The following is a 20,446-nucleotide window of genomic DNA, read 5'->3' as shown; positions in this document are numbered from 1 at the left end:
TTTCCATTTGCTGGTCCAACGCTCTTAACTTATAAATATTGGGCCAGCAAGATATGACCCCTCTCTAAAATAACATAACAGTCACACATTGTAGCAAACTGATGGAAGGTTAGGAGACTCACTGGAAGTCTAACATATAATACCACGATGTATGTTTAAATTCTAATAAATAACCAATAAAATCAACACCGTAAAAACAATGTCGCTTTTTTAATTCATGCTTTTATTAAAGCTGAACAGTACTTTGCTCCCAGGTACCATCTCCTGCCGTTGTGCCCTAGATCAAGGCACTTAACCCCTAAATGGCTCTTCATCCAAGGGGTGCTGCTCCATGGCTTTCCCTGTGCCTCTCAAATTGTTTCACCATGTTAAGTTGGGAGATATCTTCTAGGTCTAGGACAGGAGGGTGGTGGAACTGACCAGCGATGTGTTACTTGGATAAAGATGAGAATCTCTTGTCTGTGGAGCCACTGATTGGGGAGAGGACTTGCTTCACTTCTTGCTTTACTTCTGTTTAAACCATGTCCATTTGGGGATATCTTCTAGGACCGCAGAGGTGGTGATCAGAGTTGAATTCAACAAGGATATTCAACTTGGATAAATATTGGAATGTCAGGTCTGGGGAGGAGAGTCACTGACCTTAGAATGTTTGTTGCCTCGATGAAGAGGATACTGCTGACTTGAGGAGCTTATAATGTTTTGTTGAGGAAATGTGGCCTTGAAGAAGAGGAGGAGGAATTATTGGGAGACACTTTAAATACCAATGTAGTCTAGTGGCAGTGTGGCTCCGCCCAGTTTCAGTTCTGAGCAACAGGAGGTCAGGAATGCTGAAAGACATCACAGAGACAGGAAAGTATTCACTAAGTATCTTTATCTTTACAAGTGTGTTGCATGTTCACTAAATCCTCACATTTGGAGCCAAACATGTGGATAATGTCACTTCTTTAAAGTGGGGACATATATAATAGCACTGTAGAACATAAATACATTTTTAAACATTCTTTACCACGTCTTAATTCTCTTGCAGATGCCTGCCTTTTTCTTGGGTTTGGTGGTTGACTGATTTCTCAGCCACCTCTGAAATCCCCTGCTGGCTCTCTGGTCCCCTCTGCTGGCTCTCTGGCTCCCTCGGCTGGTCATGTACAACCCAGCGAGGCCTTGGTTTACCTTCTGGCCCGTGGCCCACCCCAGCAACTGTTGATCGTGGTTGTAGTCAGATGGAAACTGGTTGATGAACTGGGTGCTGAACTTCTTGATTTGCCCGTCAACCCTGTACATGTGACAATTAAACTTCTAATCTAATGTAATCAGCCTCCAGATTCATCTCCTCCAGTCATTTCTCCTCCTGTTCTTTTAGGTAATGTTCCTTCCTCCTCTCCCTGTCCTCTTTAACTGTCTGTTGAGTCTGTTTTGGAAGCAGGGACTGCTCTCTCCAATGCTTATTGAAATACTCCATCTTCTTCCATTTCTCCTCATCTTTCAGCAACCCCTTCCTCTTCTCCCTCTCTCTCTCTCTGCCCAGGTGGTGAAGGACGTTATCGCTTCAGTGGTACCAGGGATGACTGGAAGGTGAGAAGCAGAGGTCACATTTAACATGTGTCCCTAATGGCACCGTATTCCAGGGATTAACACGGATAACCAGGATCCCGGGACTGTCCCGGGACCACCCTTCACATTTCCCCAAAAATAAAATGACAAGACCTGGGAAATTACAACATTCCCCCCCGATGTCGCAATAAAGCAATTCAACAAAATGCACAACATGTGCAGCAGCAGATTGGCAAAACAAAAATATCACATTATCCAAACAGGTTGTCACATGGAAGCCTTGAACCTAGCATATTTACTTAACGTTGCAGCCTGGTCTCATTATGTAGACATAACATAGTCAACGTAAATCCACCACTCAAATTAGTATGATATGTTACATTTGGTATGTTTACATAAGACAGATGCTTACCTAAGGCAAAAACAAAAAAAGGGTGGTTGGTCGGGGTGGATGGGTAGGTGTTGTGGCAAAGAAGGGGGTCGAGTGATAAATGGCAGATATGTGAGGGCAGAACTAATAAACGGGCTCTGCCCGATCACTAAAATGGCCACCCCGATCAGAACTACAGATCACAAAATGGCCGACTGCCAAAACTACAATTCCCAGAAGCAAGGGGAACCCTCAGAAGGTGGAGCCGACCCACAGATAAAAGGTCAAGAAAAACCAGGAAGAGAGAGAGAGGGCGGGAAGGATCTATGAACCATAGAGAAAGAGACAATCTACATTGGCTGGATTTACCGTGTACGAGCTGGACTGTTTTGGACTTACCTGTTGGCGTTTAGACCTGGACCTACCGAGAACCAGATTTGTGTACCGAACCCTGCTATCATTGACCTTACCTGCGGCCTGGGTGGACCAGGACAGCGAAACAAACACACAGGTACTGTCATGTTCGAAAGAACTTTCATTCTGGGCTGACTTTGGTGACAGTTTCCCACTTAATTTGTGACAAACGCTCCTAACTTTGAAGAGGTTTGCCACAGTGTATAATGCGAATGTCAACCAACCCAAAGGTTGCAAGTTTGAATCTCATCACGGACAACGTCAGCCTTTTAGCTAATTAGCAACTTTTCAACTACTTAATGCTTTTGTGCTACTTTGCATGTTATCTAACCCTTCCCCTAAATCTAACCTTAACCTTTTTAGCTAACCCTAACCTTAATCCTAACCCCTAACCCTAACACCTATCCAAGCTAACGTTAGCTACGTAGTTAGTAACACAAGCCACCCAGCTAGAATTTGTAACATATTATACGTTCTGCAAATTCTTAACGTTTGGTAAGTTTTGCAAATTCATGACATGCTGTATAATACTGTTGTAAGTAGAGATTCCACCTACGTATTTATTATATGAGTGATGGCTTACCAGCCAATCACATGAGAGTTGTTCATTTATATTTGTTGCGTTCTGGTTTAAGCATAAGATTTTGACTGTAGATATTACCCCAGCATGGAACCAAGCTAGTTCTCATGTTGGAGCTAGTCGGTCTAAGTGTATTGTATTATTAATAAACTGACCAAAGAGAGAAGGTTGTTGTGGCCTTCTTTCCACGCCTCAAAGCAACGAGTTGGAGTTGACATGGGTCCAGGGTTATTGATCTAACTACAGTACAGTAGCTATCAACCATTAGCCAACAACTGTGGTAAAGCCGTATGAAATGTAACTTCTGAAATTAAATGAAGTGTCACAGATTTATGTACAAAATAATACTAAATGCTCTGAGACCAGGTTGCAGCTACACAAACTCGCCATAAATTCACAGCACATGCATAATTGACACTGCATGACTGCACACGAGACCCGAATACATGATAGAGTTCTCATCAGATCTGAAAATTAGATCCTGGTCCAATCCAAACCCAGTGAGCTGAACCCAGGTCCGACATCACAGAAATGAAATGAGCATGAACCCTAAAAAAAGGCAGATTTCTAGAAAACAGTAGGCTATATTGATTTAATCTGGTGTTGAGATATAACGCGGCAGAGGCGGGCGGCAGGAAAAGACAAGGAAACAGCCATTGGGCCGAGAAAAATCGCAAGTTCATGATTAGGAAAACTAATTTTAGTTATGATCAACCGAATGTTGAAAATATTGGAATAAAGTAGACTAATGCAATTGAAAGCACTAGTAAGGATAGGCGGCCAAACGAGGAGTTGGCTTTGGGGATAACCAGTGAAATGTACATGCTGGAGCGCATGCTACGGGTGGGGGCTGCTATGGTGACCAGTGAGCTGAGATAAGGCAGGGCTTTACCTAGCAAAGACTTATAGATGACCTGGAGCCATTGGGTTTGGCAACGAATATGAAGCGAGGGCCAGCCAACGAGAGCATACAGGTCGCAGTGGTGGGTAGTATAAGAGGTTTTGGTGACAAAACGGATGGCACTGTGATAGACTACATCCAATTTGCTGAGTAGAGGGTTGAAGGCTATTTTGTAAATGACATCGCCGAAGTCAAGGATTGGTAGGATAGTCAGTTTTACGAGGGTATGTTTGACAGCATGAAAGAAGGGTGCTTTGTTGCGAAACAGGAAGCCCATTCTAGATTTAATTTTGGATTGGAGATGCTTAATGTGAGTCCGGAAGGAGAGTTTACAGTCTAACCAGACACCTAGGTATTTGTAGTTGTCCACATATTATAAGTCAGAACCGTCCAGAGTAGTGATGCTGGAAGGGTGGGCAGGTGTGGGCAGCGATCGGTTGAAGAGCATGCATTTAGTTTTACTTGCATTTAAGAGCAGTTGGAGACCACGGAAGGAGAGTTGTATGTCATTGAAGCTTGTCTGGAGGTTAGTTAACACAGTGTCCGAAGAAGAGCCAGAAGTATACAGAATGGTGTCGTCTGCGTAGAGGTGGATCAGAGAATCACCAGCAGCAAGAGCGACATCATTGATGAATAAAGAGAAAAGAGTCGGCACGAGGATTGAACCCTGTGGTACCCCCATAGAGACTGCCAGAGGTCCAGACAACAGGCCCCCCGATTTGACACACTGAACTCTGTCTTGAGTAGTTGGTGAACCAGGCGAGGCAGTCATTTGAGAAACCAAGGCTGTTGAGTCTGCCGATAAGAATGTAGTGATTGACAGAGTCGAAAGCCTTGGCCAGGTCGATGAAGACAGCTGCACAGTATTGTCGCTTATCGATGGCGGTTAAGATATTGTTTAGGACCTTGAGCGTGGCTGCGGTGCACCCATGACCAGCTCAGAAACCAGATTGCATAGCAGAGAAGGTACGGTGGGATTCGAAATGGTCAGTGATCTGTTTTTTAACTTGGCTTTCAAAGATCTTAGAAAGACAGGGTAGGATAGATATAGGTCTGTAGCAGTTTGGGTCTAGAGTGTCTCCCCCTTTGAAGAGGGGGATGACCCTGGCAGCTTTCCAATCTTTGGGGATCTCAGACGATATGAAAGAGAGGTTGAACAGGCTAGTAATAGGGGTTGCAACAATTTCGGCGGATAATTATAGAAAGAGAGGTTGTCTAACCCAGCTGATTTGTAGGGGTCCAGATTTTGCAGCTCTTTCAGAACATCAGCTCTCTGGATTTGGGTGAAGGAGAAATGGGGGAGGCTTGGGAGTGTTGCTGTGGGGGGTGCAGGGCTGTTGACCGGGGTAGGGGTAGCCAGGTAGAAAGCATGGCCAGCCGTAGAAAAATGCTTATTGAAATTCTCAGTGATTGCGGATTTATTGGTGGTGACAGTGTTGCCTAGCCTCAGTGCAGTGAGCAGCTGGGAGGAGGTGCTCTTATTCTCCATGGACTTTACAGTGTCGCAGAACTTTTTGGAGTTTGTGCTACAGGATGCAAATTTCTTTTTGAAAAAGCTTGCATTTGCCTCCCTAACAACCTGCATATACGTATTTGTTCCTAACTTCCCTGAAAGTTGCATATCGCGGGGGCTATTCGATGCTAATGCAGTACGCCACAGGATGTTTTTGTGCTGGTCAAGGGCAGTCAGGTCTGGAGTGAACCAAGGGCTATATCTGTTACTGTTCTAAATGTTATGAATGGGGCATGCTTATTTAAGATGGTGAGGAAAGCACTTTTAAAGAATAACCAGGCATCCTCTACTGACGGAATGAGGTCAATATCCTTCCAGGATACACAGGCCAGGTCGATTAGAAAGGCCTGTTCACTGAAGTGTTTTAGGGAGCGTTTGACAGTGATGCGGTCGTTTGACCGCAGACCCATTACAGACGCAAGCAATGAGGCGGTGATCGCTGAGAGGGCAGGTTGGTTAGGATGATATCTATGAGGGTGCCCGTGTTTACGGATTTGGGGTATTACCTGGTAGGTTCATTGATATGACATAATGACACAACATGATGACAGGTGTGGAACTAATGTGCGTGTACAGGAGACTAAAGATGATGATGTCATAAGGAAAACAGATCTTACCTCTGTTGATGATCTCATATCCCTCCTCCTCTCTCTGATACATTCTCTCTGTCCTTTTTGAGGTTCCTCTTCTCCCACTTCCTATTCACCCAGTGCTTTCCTTCTGATACTTTTATTGGCTGGGGAGAGGTCCTCCTTGTCGTCCTCCTTCTCTTCAGGGTTCTTCTCCTCCTCTTCAGGCTTCTCTAACTCACCCCTCTTGTACTTCTCATCCCTTCTTTCCTCTTCTGCCATCTCCTGCCTCTTTTTTGCCTCTGTCATCTTCTCTCTTCCTCTGATTAAAGCTATGTGGCCTTCAATGGCTCTCTTTCTCTCCTCCTCTCTCTCTTCCTGCTTCGCCTCTCTAAGTCTGTCAGTTTCTTTATGTTTTGCAATTTTGATCTGTTGTTTTTTTATCCTGGTCTTCTTGTTGTCGTACCCTCTTCGATCTGTAGTTTTTTATCCTGCTCCTCTTGTTGTTGTACCCTCTCCAGCTGTCTGTCCATCGATAACAGTCTTTCCTGCTTCTTCCTCCTGATTTGTTGTTCTTCTTCTATCCGTTCTCTTTCCCCCTTCAATATTTCTAGCCTCTTCTCTTCATGCATATTGAGCCGTTCCTATGCCTCTGCTTGTAAATCTTCTATTTTAATTCCATCATTCTCCATGCTTACTGTCTTCTGTTTGACTTCATCTCCCTCAGAAAGTGACAAAGAGAGACCTCTCTGTCCCTCTCTAGCTGTACCTCCTCTCTTTCTCTTTCCTCCTCCTCTTCTTCCTCTGTCAGTTTCTGCTTTTCTTTTCTCTTCCTTTGTGTCGCTCAATTTCGAACTGTTCTCTGGTCCTCTCTTCTTCTCACTTCCTCCTTTCTCCATCTCTCCTCTTGAAGTTCTTATTTCTTCTATCGATCTCTGTCTCTTATTCTAAGGGCGATTGCAGCAGTAGGTTCGGCAGCAGCTAGAATGCCGGCGACGCTCAATGCCTGAGCTGGACAGAAGGGGGAGCCAAAGCGAAAGCTGGTGTGACTTCTTCTGTCTCTGTCTCTGTCTGTGTGTTTCGATCTCCCTCTCCTTCCTCCTTCTCCTTCCTTCCAACAATAATTGGTGCATGAGACTAATGCAGTGCGACTTGAGTTTAGGTGAGGGACGGTGAGTTTCACCTCTGCTCCCTCCCTCCCCTCAGACTGACCATCAGATGCAGGCCATCAGTTCAGTGGAAAGGTAAAATGTAATTATTATGCTCACTCAGCTGTGCCTCACAAGTAATACAACAAATGATCTATTACCAGTGTGATCATAGACCTATATTTGTTAAATATACTTTCTAATTAGTCTGAGAATAACAACATGTGCAGGGCAATTCAAGCACAGCCAATATGCAGTGATAATGTATTGGGCCAATAGGCTACAGAACAAACCTCATTGCTACAGAGCTGTTTTTAATTGGTTAATGTTGCATAGGCTTACGTAATTTAAGTAATGTTTAAAACAATCTGAGCGGGAGATCTCGGCTTGCAAATTGACTCAGTGATATTGACTCAGAAAAGGTTGGTGACCACTGTTCTATGTCAATTTGTCTCTGTCTTTCCATCACTTGCCTCTTTCCATCTTGCATCTTTTCCTGTGTCTTGTTCTCAATCTCTGCTTTCTCCTCTATGTCCATTTGGATCTGTTTCCATCTTTCTACATCTTTCTCTCTCTCTTCTTGAATACCTTTCTATATATGTCACTGTATTAAGTATAGATCAGTCCTCTGGGACCAGACTATATGTATGTCACTGTATTGAGTATAGATCAGTCCCCTGGGACCAGACTATATATGTCACTGTATTGAGTATAGATCAGTCCCCTGGGACCAGACATCAACACCATCATTCCAGACACCCTGGACCCACTTCAATTTGCATACCACCCCAACAGATCCACAGATGACGCAATCTCTAATGCACTCCACACTGCCCTTTCCCACATGAACAAATGAATGCCTATGCGAGAAGGCTGTTCATTGAGTACACCACAGTGCCCATAAACCTCATCACTAAGCTAAGGACCCTCGGACTAAACACCTCCCTCTGCAACTGGATCCTAATCTTCCTCACAGGCTGCCCCCAGGTGGAGGGAAGGCAACAACACATCCACCGTGCTGACCCTCAACACAGGGGCCCCTCAGGGGTGTGTGCTTAGTGGTTCCAGGACAACAACCTCTCTATCAATGTCAGCAAGACAAAAGAGCTAATCGTGAACTACAGGAAACGGAACGCATGCCCACATCCACAGGGCTGTAGTGGAGCGGGTCGAGAATTTTCATGTTCCACGGTGTCCACATCACTACGGAATTGTCATGGTCCACACACCACAACACATTTGTGAAGAGAGCACGACAACACCTTTTCCTCCTCAGGAGCCTGAAAATATTTCTCATGGACCCTCAGATCCTCAAAAAGTTCTACAGCTGCACCATTGAGAGCATCTTGACTGGCTGCATCACCGCTTGGTATGGCAATTGCTTGGCATCCGACCGCAAGGTGCTTCAAAGGGTAGTGCGTACGGCCCAGTACACCACTGGTGCCAAGCTTCCTGCCATACCTGTGTTAGTGGAAGGCCCTAAAAATTGACAAATATTCCAGCCACCCAATTCATAGACCTGTTCTCTCTTCTACCGCACTGCAAGCGGTACCGATGCACCAAGTCTGGAACCAACAGGACCTGAACAGTTTCTACCACTAAGCCATAAGTAGTTAGTTAAATAGTTAACCAAGAACTCTTTTGACTCATCATATGCGCTGGTGTTACTGTTTATTATCTTTCCTGTTGCCTAGTCACTTTATCTCTGCCTATATGTACATATCTACCTCAATGACCTTATACCCCTGCACATCTGCTCGGTACTGGTACCCCGTGTATATAGCCAAGTTATCATTACTCATTGTGGATTTATTCCTCGTGTTTTCTATTATTTCTCTATTTTTCTCTCCAACGCAGTCTAATTGGAATGAATGGCAGTAGAGTCAGAATCCTGATTTGACTTATGCAGGAAAATACAAGTAAGGCATGTGATATCAGATATTGTGTATTAGAAGTATTGTCAACGTAAAATATTGCCATATAATTATAAATACAGTTTATGCAGGTTTTATACAAAAGTTCTGTATTAACGGCCTTTAAAATATATGTAAAATAGCGAGTGCTATTACATGATACAATATCAGTTCTTGTTGCATTACATCTTGTCTAAGTCCTATCATCAGCTGATTTCAGCCAGTGTTTGGCAGTGGATTGACTATATTGTTTGAATGGAATGTTGGAATATTGGCAGTTAATTTGAACAATTAATGGAATCATTCCTCTAAAACTGTCTGGCTAGCTAGCTAACAAACATACAGGGAAGATACATTCCTTAAATTCATTATTTTACACAATATCTTATCAGCGCATTGGCAAACCATGGTTGACCAACTTCCTGACCAAAATGGCTGACCTTTATACCATCATTAGATGGTTCATGACCATTCTAGTATTCTAATTCCCAATAGTATGACCACCATCTACTCCCTATCTTGGTGGTGTCTGTCGCGGACACCGACGACTTGCTTCTGGACAAGCTAAACACCTTCTTCGCCCGCTTTGAGGATAACACAGTGCCACCGACGCGGCCCGCTACCAAGGACTGTGGGCTCTCCTTCTCCATGGCCGATGTGAGTAAGACATTTAAGTGTGTGAACCCTCCCAAGGCTGCCGACCCAGACGGCATCCCTAGCCGCGTTCTCAGAGCATGCGCAGACCAGCTGGCTGGTGTGTTTACGGACATATTCAATCTCTCCCTATCCCAGTCTGCTTTCCCCACATGCTTCAAGATGGCCACCATTGTTCCTGTACCCAAGAAATCAAAAGCAACTGAACTAAATTACTATTGCCCCGTAGCACTCACTTCTGTCATCATGAAGTGCTTTGAGAGGCTAGTCAAGGATCTTATCACCTCTCTCTCCCTTACCTGACACCCTAGACCCACTTCGATTTGCATACAGCCCCAATAGATCCACAGACGATGCAATCACCATCGCACCGCACACTGCCCTATCTCATCTGGACAAGAGAAATACCTATGTAAGAATGCTGTTCATCGACCATAGCTCCACCTTCCACACCACAGTACCCTCCAAGCTCATCATTAACCTCTCTGGGCTAGGCGGAACGAAATCGTCCCACCTACGCAACAGCCAGGGTAATCCCGTGGCGCGATTTTCAAATACCTTAGAAATGCTATTACTTCAATTTCTCAAACATATGACTATTTTACACCATTTTAAAGACAAGACTCTCGTTAATCTAACCACACTGTCCGATTTCAAAAAGGCTTTACAACGAAAGCAAAACATTAGATTATGTCAGCAGAGTACCAAGCCAGAAATAATCAGACACCCATTTTTCAAGCTAGCATATAATGTCACAAAAACCCAGAAGACAGCTAAATGCAGCACTAACCTTTGATGATCTTCATCAGATGACACACCTAGGACATTATGTTATACAATACATGCATGTTTTGTTCAATCAAGTTCATATTTATATCAAAAAACAGCTTTTTACATTAGCATGTGACGTTCAGAACTAGCATACCCCGCGCAAACCTCCGGTGAATTTACTAAATTACTCACGATAAACGTTCACAAAAAACATAACAATTATTTTAAGAATTATAGATACAGAACTCCTTTGTGCAATCAAGGTGTCCGATTTTAAAATAGCTTTTCGGTGAAAGCACATTTTGCAATATTCTCAGTAGATAGCCCAGCCATCACGGCTAGCTATTTAGACACCCACCAAGTTTAGCCCTGACCAAAGTCAGATTTACTATTACAAAAGTTTGATTACCTTTGATGTTCTTCGTCAGAATGCACTCCCAGGACTGCTACTTCAATAACAAATGTTGGTTTGGTCCAAAATAATCCATCGTTATATCCAAACAGCGGCGTTTTGTTCGTGCGTTCAAGACACTATCCGAAGTGTAAATAAGGGTCACGAGCATGGCGCAATTCGTGACAAAAAAATTCTAAATATTCCATTCTAAATATTCCATTACCGTACTTCGAAGCATGTCAACCGCTGTTTAAAATCAATTTTTATGCCATTTTTCTCGTAAAAAAGCGATAATATTCCAACCGGGAATCTGCGTTTAGGTAAACAGAGGAAGGAAAACAAAGCATTCGGTCGACGCGGGCACGCGCCTGAGTCTCACAGTACTGTAACCAGGCACTACCCAAACGCGCTACTTTTTTTCAGCCAGAGCCTGCAAAGCCACGATTCAGCTTTTTGCCGCCTTCTGAGAGCCTATGGGAGCCGTAGGAAGTGTCACGTTATAGCAGAGATCCTCAGTCTTCAATAAACAGAGGCAAGAAGAACGACACCTTGTCAGACAGGCCACTTCCTGCATGAAATCTTCTCAGGTTTTTGCCTGCCATATGAGTTCTGTTATACTCACAGACACCATTCAAACAGTTTTAGAAACTATAGGGTGTTTTCTATCCAAAGCCAATAATTATATGCATATTCTAGTTACTGGGCAGGAGTAGTAACCAGATTAAATCGGGTACGTTTTTTATCCAGCCGTGTCAATACTGCCCCCTAGCCCTAACAGGTTAAGCTCGAGGCCCTGGGTCTGAACCCCGCCCTGTGCAACTGGGTCCTGGACTTCCTGACGGGTCGCCCCCAGATGGTAAAGGTAGAAAACAACACCTCCACTTTGCTGATCCTCAACACTGGGGCCCCACAAGGGTGTGTGCTCAGAACCCTGCTCTACTCCCTGTTCACCCATGACTGTGTGGCCATGCACGCCTCCAACTCAATCATCAAGTTTGCAGATGCCACAACAGTACTAGTCTTGATTACCAACAATGACGAGACAGCCTACAGGGAGGAGGTGAGGGCTCTGGAAGTGTGGTGCCAGGAAAATAACCTCTCACTCAACGTTAACAAAACAACGGAGATGATCGTGGACTTCAGGGAAGAGCAGATGGAGCAGCCCCCTAGCCACATCGACGGGACCGCAGTATAGAAGGTGGAAAGCTTCAAGTTCCTTGACGTACACATCACTGACAAACTGAAATGGTCCACCCACACAGACAGTGTGGTGATGAAGGCACAACAGGAAGGCCAAAATGATCATCAAGGACAACAACCACCCGAGCCACTGCCTGTTCACCCCATTGTCATCCAGAAGGCAAGGTCAGTACAGGTGCATCAAAGCTGGGACTGAGAGACTGAAAAACAGCTTCTATCTCAAGGCCATCAGACTGTTAAACAGCCATCACTAGCACCTTAGAGGATGCTGCCTATACACATAAACTTGAAATCACTGCCCACTATAATAAATGGAACACTAGTCACTTTAATAATGTTTACATATTTTGCATTACTCATCTCATATGAATATACTGTATTCTATACTATTCTACTGTATCTTAGTATATGCCGCTCTGACATCGCTCATCCATATATGTATATATTTCTTAATTCCATTCCTTTACTTAGATTTGTGTGTATTGTGTATATGTTGGGAAATTGTTAGATATTACTTGTTAGATATTACTGCACTGTTGGAGCTAGAAACCCAAGCATTTCGCTACACCCACAATAACATCTGCTAAACACGTGTATGTGACCAATAACATTTGATTTGATTTGTATCATCTCCATATAAATGGATGGGAGAGCTTCCTACTGCTTGAGGTATGTTGTTGATGTAAATTGAGAAGAGCGTGGGGCCTAGGATCGAGCCTTGCGGTACTCCCTTGGTGACAGGCACAATGGTTGAGACAGCAGATGTTCTGACTTTAAACACTGAACTCTTTGAGATAGGTAGTTAGCAAACCAGACCAAAGACCCCTCAGAGACACCAATACTCCTTAGCCGGCCCACAAGAATGTAATGGTCTACCGTATCAAAAGCTTTGACCAAGTCAATAAAAATGTGACCCGATTCAGGAAACTAGGCATATGTCGCAAGTCTCAACTTCACAGGAGAGCATTTTGAATGTAAAAAAATGTTTTGTTTTTTTAATCAAAATTAGTTTTTTGGCAGAAATGCCTTCTCGAACATGTGAACTTTCACGTGCCTTAATATCAAACTTGTATGCAATCTGTAAATATGAATAAAATGGTTAAATTACGAGCCTAGTTGGTTTAGCCACAGAAAAAGTGAGCAACCTTCCCGCTAGCCATGATTGGCTGAGATAATGAGTGGGCTGGACATGCCAAGAGATGAGGTGTAGCAACTGGTGTCTATAAAAGGAAATGCTCGTTATGCGTAGATAATCCTTTCTACTGCAGTTTTTTCTAAAGATATAACCTTGTTGCTACTGCTCTCAATATGTTGCTACTGCTCTCAATAACATTGCTGCCCTGAATTTATCAGGCGCTATCGACAATGGTCAGTGGGAAAAAGTTGTGATGGGCTACTTTCTGGAGGACGATCGTGCCATGCTGACTCTCTCTGACTCTGAAAATGAATCAGACGATGAGGAAATCCCTGATTTAGGTAGAAACATTTTCATTGAAGAAGACATTGTGGAGTCTTCTGATGACAGTGATGGAGAAGAAACGGCGACAATCAATAGTGTTGTAGTCATGGAAGAAGTTGACCGAGTTTTGAAATCAGTAGAATGTCTGGTAGAAGCAGAGAATGATAAGGAGATTAATATAATTCTGCCGTTTCATTGCAAATGCATAGGGAGTCGAAAAGAGAACATAGAAGGCTGTTGTATAAAACACATGTCTCTGGATTACATCTTCAAACTAAGAGCATCCGTGACAGAGAAGAAGAAAGATCTGATGATTCTTACGGCATTGCACATGGTCAGCGTGAACCAGAGTGACTTGACACAACAGGCCAAACAAGCTGTTCAATCTAAACAGAAATGACACAGGGCGTCTTATTTAATAAAAGGGGTTGCAGTCTGCCGTGAAGCTTTCATCCATGTATACGGGTAAGAATCTGACATTGAACCTATTTTGGTTAACTTTAGCTTGCTATGACAATCGGTTTGTATTGCTAGTTAAAGCTTGCTGTTAGCTATCCAGCTGGACTTCGATGGCTGGCTTGCTAACGTTACTCTATGGAGTGGGAATTTAGTTAATTGTTTAGCTAGCTAGCTAACATTAACACTACATGTCTTAACAAAAGACCCCAAGTTAAAGTTTGCTGTTAGCTAGCTAACATTAGCATATGTTAGATGTCTGGCTTGCTAGCTAACATTAACTTACATGTATGAAGTGTGTGTAATGTTAGTATCTGGAATTTGTCTTTCAGCATCAATAGAACACGCCTGACTCTCCTCCACCAGTCATACATAGCGAATGGTCTAATGCCTCCCAATCAAGCACAGTTTACACCTGAATCATGAGGACTTGCAGCGAGTGGTGAACTTCAACAACAACTACGCAGAGGATAATGCAATAGTATAACCAGGACGCCACCCAGGACACAAAAACCATCCCATGTGACAATTGGCACTACATTTATTGATCTCAAATTTGTTCTGTATTTTCCAGAGATGCGTGTAGTCGGGCTGTCTTCCTTCAGGAATCTGTGGAGAAAATTGCTGTCCCACATAAAAGCACCAAGCCCAGGACAGACCTGTGCTGGCAGTGCCAGAGGAGCAACTATCAGGTCTTCAGATCTGCCAATCTGCCAGAAGCTGTTAAGTCAGCCAAGCTGAAGAAGCAAGAGCCGCATCTCCTGCTTGTTCAGAGTGAGCGGTCTGTCTACCAGAAGATGGTTGCTGACTGCAAGACCACCTATCAAGACCTGCAGTTGTCTTTGGAGGCCCCTACTGAACCAGCAAGAAAAGACATCAGGATGCATTACAGCTTTGATTTTGATCAACAAGTAAGCAACATTTCCTCCTTTATACTGATTAAGGACATAGACGGATAGATGGGAGGCAGGAAAATACCTTTCCCCGAGCTGTGTAAAGACAGACTGACAGGGGTGAGACAATTAATTGTAATTAATCTTAATGTTATTTTGTTGTTTTGCAGGTACACTATCCTTCTGACCCTATGCAGCCAGCTCACATCTACTATCCTTCTGACACTATGCAGCCAGCTCCCATCTATTATCCTTCTGACACTATGCAGCCAGCTCCCATCTATTATCCTTCTGACCCTATGCAGCCAGCTCCCATCTACTATCCTTCTGACCCTATGCAGCCAGCTCCCATCTACTATCCTTCTGACCCTATGCAGCCAGCTCCCATCTACTATCCTTCTGACCCTATGTAACCAGCTCCCATCTACTTTTTAACTCCTCGCAAGTGTGTCTTTTTGGTGTCTGCTGTGAAGGAATACCATAACAAGTCAACTACTTGATTGATGAAGGCATGTCATCCAGCAAAGGCAGCAGCACAGTCATCACCTCATGAACCATTTCTTCACCAACTATGGAGTTGGGGAAACACGTGTGACCTGAATTGTGATAACTGCAGTGGTCAAAACAAGAACAAGTTTGTGCTCTGGTATTGTGCCTGGCGGACCATGCACAACCTCCACCACAGTCTGGACCTTCACTTCCTGATCACAGGCCACACCAAGTTTGCCCCCGACTGGTGCTTTGGCCTCATCAAGCAGCACTTCAGGAAGACCCGAGTGAACACTTTGTCTGAGATTCCTGGTGTTGTGAAGGACAGCACTGTGACAGGGGTCAACATCCCACAGCTGATTGGACTGGAGGATGGTACGGTGCTGGTGGAAAGCTATGGCTGGCAACAACACCTGACTGTACTTCAGGCCGCTGCCACAGATCACGCAGTACCAGAAATCCAGGTGAAAATCCTTTTCCTTGCTTTGTATGAGGTTATGATTCATATCTAAACTTGGGAGGTGAATTGATGTTGTTTAAGGTTGTAATGTCTTAAATTTTTGTCTTTGTTATTTCCTGTTCTATTGCTTCCATGCTCTGGAGCCTGGTCTTGTTGTCGCCAAGGAGCGTTTGGACTCAGTCGGGAGCAGGTTTCAGCTGCTGCGCAACGCTGACATCCTTCCTCCCATAGATGGTCTGCCTGTACAAGCATCACCTGGACTGGACACAGCTAGACAAACTATCTTTTTGAGAATATCAGGGAGTTTTGCGACAAAGAGGCTATGGACATCACATGCCCTGCACCAAAGTCAAGGGCAGGACAGAAACAGGCTGTCCGAATATAGATTCCCTTGTTCATGCGTGGTTTGGATGGACCAGTCATCAGCACTATCTGCAGTGCCTCTATTCACATGACTCTCTCCTAATGAGATAATTTAATATGGTCAAACCTGTCCATCTAGCACCAGGCAGGCTAAAGCAAATAGTATTCGAACCCAGGTCTATAAGTTGACAATACATGCTATTAATAATTTAGATGAATACAAATATCATTGGCATGAGCTCTATCAGTCACAAATTGTCCTTATTGTTTCCAACCTAAAGAATAGTGTTGCAAACTTGGAACTCACCTCTTCTCCGTAATTCCTCTGTTTCTTTCTGTAAATGAAGAGATGCATTCATTCAGCAACAATGTGTTCTTCTGTTTGTCCTTCTGTTCAGGCCTCTAGAACAATGCCACAACAAACTCCAACACAAACCAACATGGTTGATCAAAGATGTGATATCATCCTTTCCCTTTGTGATGACATCATAGCCTGGTCCCAGTTCTGTTTGTGCTGTTTAGACAATTCTAATGGACAGAGAGTTGGAAGTAAAGCACAAACTGATCTTACACCAGGCTATAATGTAGCCTATAATGTAGCCTCCAAATGTGCACATTTGTTCATGTTCTTTGCTGGTAATGAGTTATTAGCCCAGTTATAGATCATTTCTAGTCAGCAATGGGGGAGTGATTGCTTCCTACAAGAGCATAACATGTGTGGATTTCTAGACATCTTTGAATTGCAAGTCAGGTGAAGAGCCCTGCATTTTTTTCTCCAAAAGTCTCATGGAATGTAGGCCTACATTGAACACCACACACCGGCTGCTACTGTAGGCTGAATAATAGAACAGCTATTCCCATGTTTAAAGTTAATCGGATGCATTTTCTCACTTGTTTTTGACGGTAGGCCAATCTGATATTCATACATTATGATCAAATAGCCACAGTTTTACAACTTTCAAGTTTTCGTTCAGCAGACCAGAAATTTGGTCAGTGCCGAAAAAAAAGAGAGGGAACATTGGTGGCCAGTTATAGTCAATAGTGATTAGTCTCCTTACCTCTCTCCTTCTCTACAACCAGACAGTACATTGAAACCTTTAGAGGAGACTAACAGCAGTTCAGGCAGTCTACAGGAAGTCTGCTGATAGTGACCTTGATTTGACCCTATCACGCTGCAAGATCTGCTATGAATCATTCAATCATCCAAAAGTAGAAAGTGGAGAGAAATGACTGTAGATCTGATCTGATTAGTGTTATTGATTGGTTAGTGTTGATGATGTCACAAACATCCATCTGGTTGATCAGAGCCAATCAGAGCCTTCTATTCAGAATTTTCACAGAATTCTGACCATTGTTACATCATTCTCTACATGTGGATCCACTGAAAAGGCCTAGCTAGACCTTTAGGGAATGACTAAATGAAGAGTAGGACCCCATTTACCAATACAAATATCACCCCAATCATTGCTGGTTGATTTTAGTTAACTGACAGTGTTGATCCATTATTATAAAAATGTGTTCAGTCATTAACTGATCAATTAAGGCTGTATAGGAAAAACTATAACTATTATATTTATTTTAGTGACTCTTCATAATGAACAGCATAAACATGAATAGTATTGAAAAGTGTACACCACAGCTGTGGTACATTGAATACAGGAGGATTTAAAGATTATTAGTATTATTATATACATTTTAATTGTTATTTTAAAGGTACACATAAAGACAGAATTTAATCTGTTGAAACAAAATATGAATTGTAGCATCAAGTACCAAAATAGTAATTTACTGGTTATATTAACACATATTCATTAATGAAGATTACATTGGTTATAGCCTAGAAATAAAGATGATTTAGAACAGCCTGTCAATCATCACTGTGGTCTAACAGGCTCATGTTTGCCACACGGCTCACATTTCCACCCTGTGACATTATGAAAGCTTATACAGGGTCGTTGTTGAAGTTTATCACCCAGAGTTGTTCACTCCTCCTCATATAACCCATACTAGTTGTATTGTACCAGACTATTGCTGCTATTTTAACAAGAAACACAGTTTGTTGTGAGACAGAAGTAGCCTTATAAACACAGGGTCTCTACTCGCTACAATTTATTTTTGTGTGGCTGATTTGAGGATTTCACTTGAAAGCCACAGTTTTCACAAACGGTTCACATACAGTGTATGATAATAATAATGTCCATATCATTTTACATATTATAACCAAATTAGTGACATTTCACACATTTGATGCAAAAATCGATATTATACCATTTACCAGTATTACACCACAGTTAGGGTTGAGGGCCTTCCTCAAGTAGTGGAATCTGGCCACTTCTTCAGCTTTCGTTCCTTGAATTTGTTTGTTCTTTTCTGGTTTCCGTTGTTCCCTAAACGATTCTGTTGCTGCTTGGCCTGTCTTCTCCCTGTGTGGGCTGTCGGGGGGTAGCAGATGCTGTAGAGGCTGCAGAACTGGGTAGTTCAGGGAACATAGAGCTGATTATATGAGAATATAGATCAGATATTTTTTCAAAATCAAGGTTGTCAAGGGTGATCACTCGATCTTCCACCTCAGGATGGGTGGTGCTGCTGCTACTATCTTCCACCTCAGGATGGGTGGTGCTGCTGCTACTATCTTCCACCTCAGGATGGGTGGTGCTGCTGCTACTATCTTCCACCTCAGGATGGGTGGTGCTGCTGCTACTATCTTCCACCTCAGGATGGGTGGTGCTGCTGCTACTATCTTCCACCTCAGGATGGGTGGTGCTGCTGCTACTATCTTCCACCTCAGGATGGGTGGTGCTGCTGCTACTATCTTCCACCTCAGGATGGGTGGTGCTGCTGCTACTATCTTCCACCTCAGGATGGGTGGTGCTGCTGCTACTATCTTCCACCTCAGGATGGGTGGTGCTGCTGCTACTATCTTCCACCTCAGGATGGGTGGTGCTGCTGCTACTATCTTCCACCTCAGGATGGGTGGTGCTGCTGCTACTATCTTCCACCTCAGGATGGGTGGTGCTGCTGCTACTATCTTCCACCTCAGGATGGGTGGTGGTGCTGCTGCTACTATCTTCCACCTCGGGACGGGTGGTGCTGCTGCTTCCCCCGCCTCCTCCCTGTGTGGTAGGGGTTGTAGAGGTTGCCCCGCCTCCTCCCTGTGTGGTGGGGGTTGTAGAGGTTGCCCCGCCTCCTCCCTGTGTGGTGGGGGTTGGAGGGGCTGCAGTCGAAGAGGGCTGTAGTAGTTCTCTGATTTTAAGAACTACACTCTCCTTAGCTGTTATCTTTAAGTCTTTTTCAATAAGAATGTCTATCTCTTCCTTAATATTCTCCTCATAAAGAGCCATGTGATAAGTTTTGATTGTACTGTCCACCACGCAATCGTTAATGTTCTCATACTTTGTACATTTTCTGCATATAACAGAATAGATATCCATCCAAGGTACTGCAGTCAGAATAGAAGTCATAAGAAGCAGACCCAGAACCAGTCCCAAGCCAATAACCTGAAACAAAATGAGTTTTCATGTTAAAGGTAATCTAATATATTTAGACCAAACTATACTCTGGTCTCTCCCCCCCAACCAACCCTCAACACTCTGGTCTCCACCTCCCCTCAACACTGTGGTCTCCACGCCCCCTCAACACTCTGGTCTCCACCTCCCCTCAACACTCTGGTCTCCACCGCCCCTCAACACTCTGGTCTCCACCTCCCCTCAACACTGTGGTCTCCACGCCCCCTCAACACTCTGGTCTCCACGCCCCCTCAACACTCTGGTCCCCCCCCCTCCCCTCAACACTCTGGTCTCCACGCCCCCTCAACACTCTGGTCTCCACCCCACCTCAACACTCTGGTCTCCACATCGCCTCAACAATCTGGTCTCCACGCCCCCTCAACACTCTGGTCTCCACGCCCCCTCAACACTCTGGTCCCCCTCCCCTCAACACTCTGGTCTCCACGCCCCCTCAACACTCTGGTCTCCACCCCACCTCAACACTCTGGTCTCCACCTCCCCTCAACACTCTGGTCCCCCCCTCCCCTCAACACTCTGGTCCCCCCCTCCCCTCAACACTCTGGTCCCCCCCTCCCCTCAACACTCTGGTCCCCCCCTCCCCTCAACACTCTGGTCTCCACGCCCCTCAACACTCTGGTCTCCACCCCCTCAACACTCTGGTCTCCACCCCCCCTCAACACTCTGGTCTCCACCTCCCCTCAACACTCTGGTCTCCACCCCCCCTCAGTACTTTGGGGTGCGTTCAATATGCTTTTATGTTCTGAAACGTTAAAATGAAGGGAACGGTACTGTACTGAACGACCAGTTGAAAAATGGGGAGGGGTTGGATTTTGTCTTGGGGAATG

The 20,446-nt window shown here is 44.2% G+C and overlaps 2 protein-coding genes and 1 long non-coding RNA gene across 3 annotated transcripts; 1 reads left to right on the top strand and 2 right to left on the bottom strand.

Annotated features, from left to right (window-relative positions):
* Positions 1–209: 209 nt before the first annotated feature.
* On the bottom strand, positions 210–7,128 carry LOC123727192 (uncharacterized). The gene is made up of 3 exons (XR_006759108.1): positions 5,944–7,128; positions 1,007–1,562; positions 210–827 (listed from the first exon to the last, which is right to left on the bottom strand). It is a non-coding gene; the product is annotated as an uncharacterized lncRNA (long non-coding RNA).
* Positions 7,129–14,289: 7,161 nt separating this feature from the next.
* On the top strand, positions 14,290–17,703 carry LOC123727190 (uncharacterized). The gene is made up of 2 exons (XM_045695366.1): positions 14,290–15,736; positions 15,876–17,703. The coding sequence occupies exons 1-2, from the start codon at positions 15,287–15,289 to the stop codon at positions 16,185–16,187; spliced, it is 762 nt and encodes a 253-aa protein (XP_045551322.1). The 5' UTR covers positions 14,290–15,286; the 3' UTR covers positions 16,188–17,703.
* Positions 17,704–18,405: 702 nt separating this feature from the next.
* LOC123727143 (putative protein TPRXL) lies at positions 18,406–19,436 on the bottom strand. Its single transcript, XM_045695253.1, has 2 exons — positions 18,651–19,436; positions 18,406–18,564 (listed from the first exon to the last, which is right to left on the bottom strand). The coding sequence occupies exons 1-2, from the start codon at positions 19,434–19,436 to the stop codon at positions 18,406–18,408; spliced, it is 945 nt and encodes a 314-aa protein (XP_045551209.1).
* Between the last annotated feature and the right edge of the window lie 1,010 nt (positions 19,437–20,446).

This window comes from Salmo salar, chromosome ssa15 (genome assembly GCF_905237065.1).
Source record: "Salmo salar chromosome ssa15, Ssal_v3.1, whole genome shotgun sequence".
NCBI lineage: Eukaryota > Metazoa > Chordata > Actinopteri > Salmoniformes > Salmonidae > Salmo > Salmo salar.
This window is presented reverse-complemented; position numbering and strand designations above follow the sequence as displayed.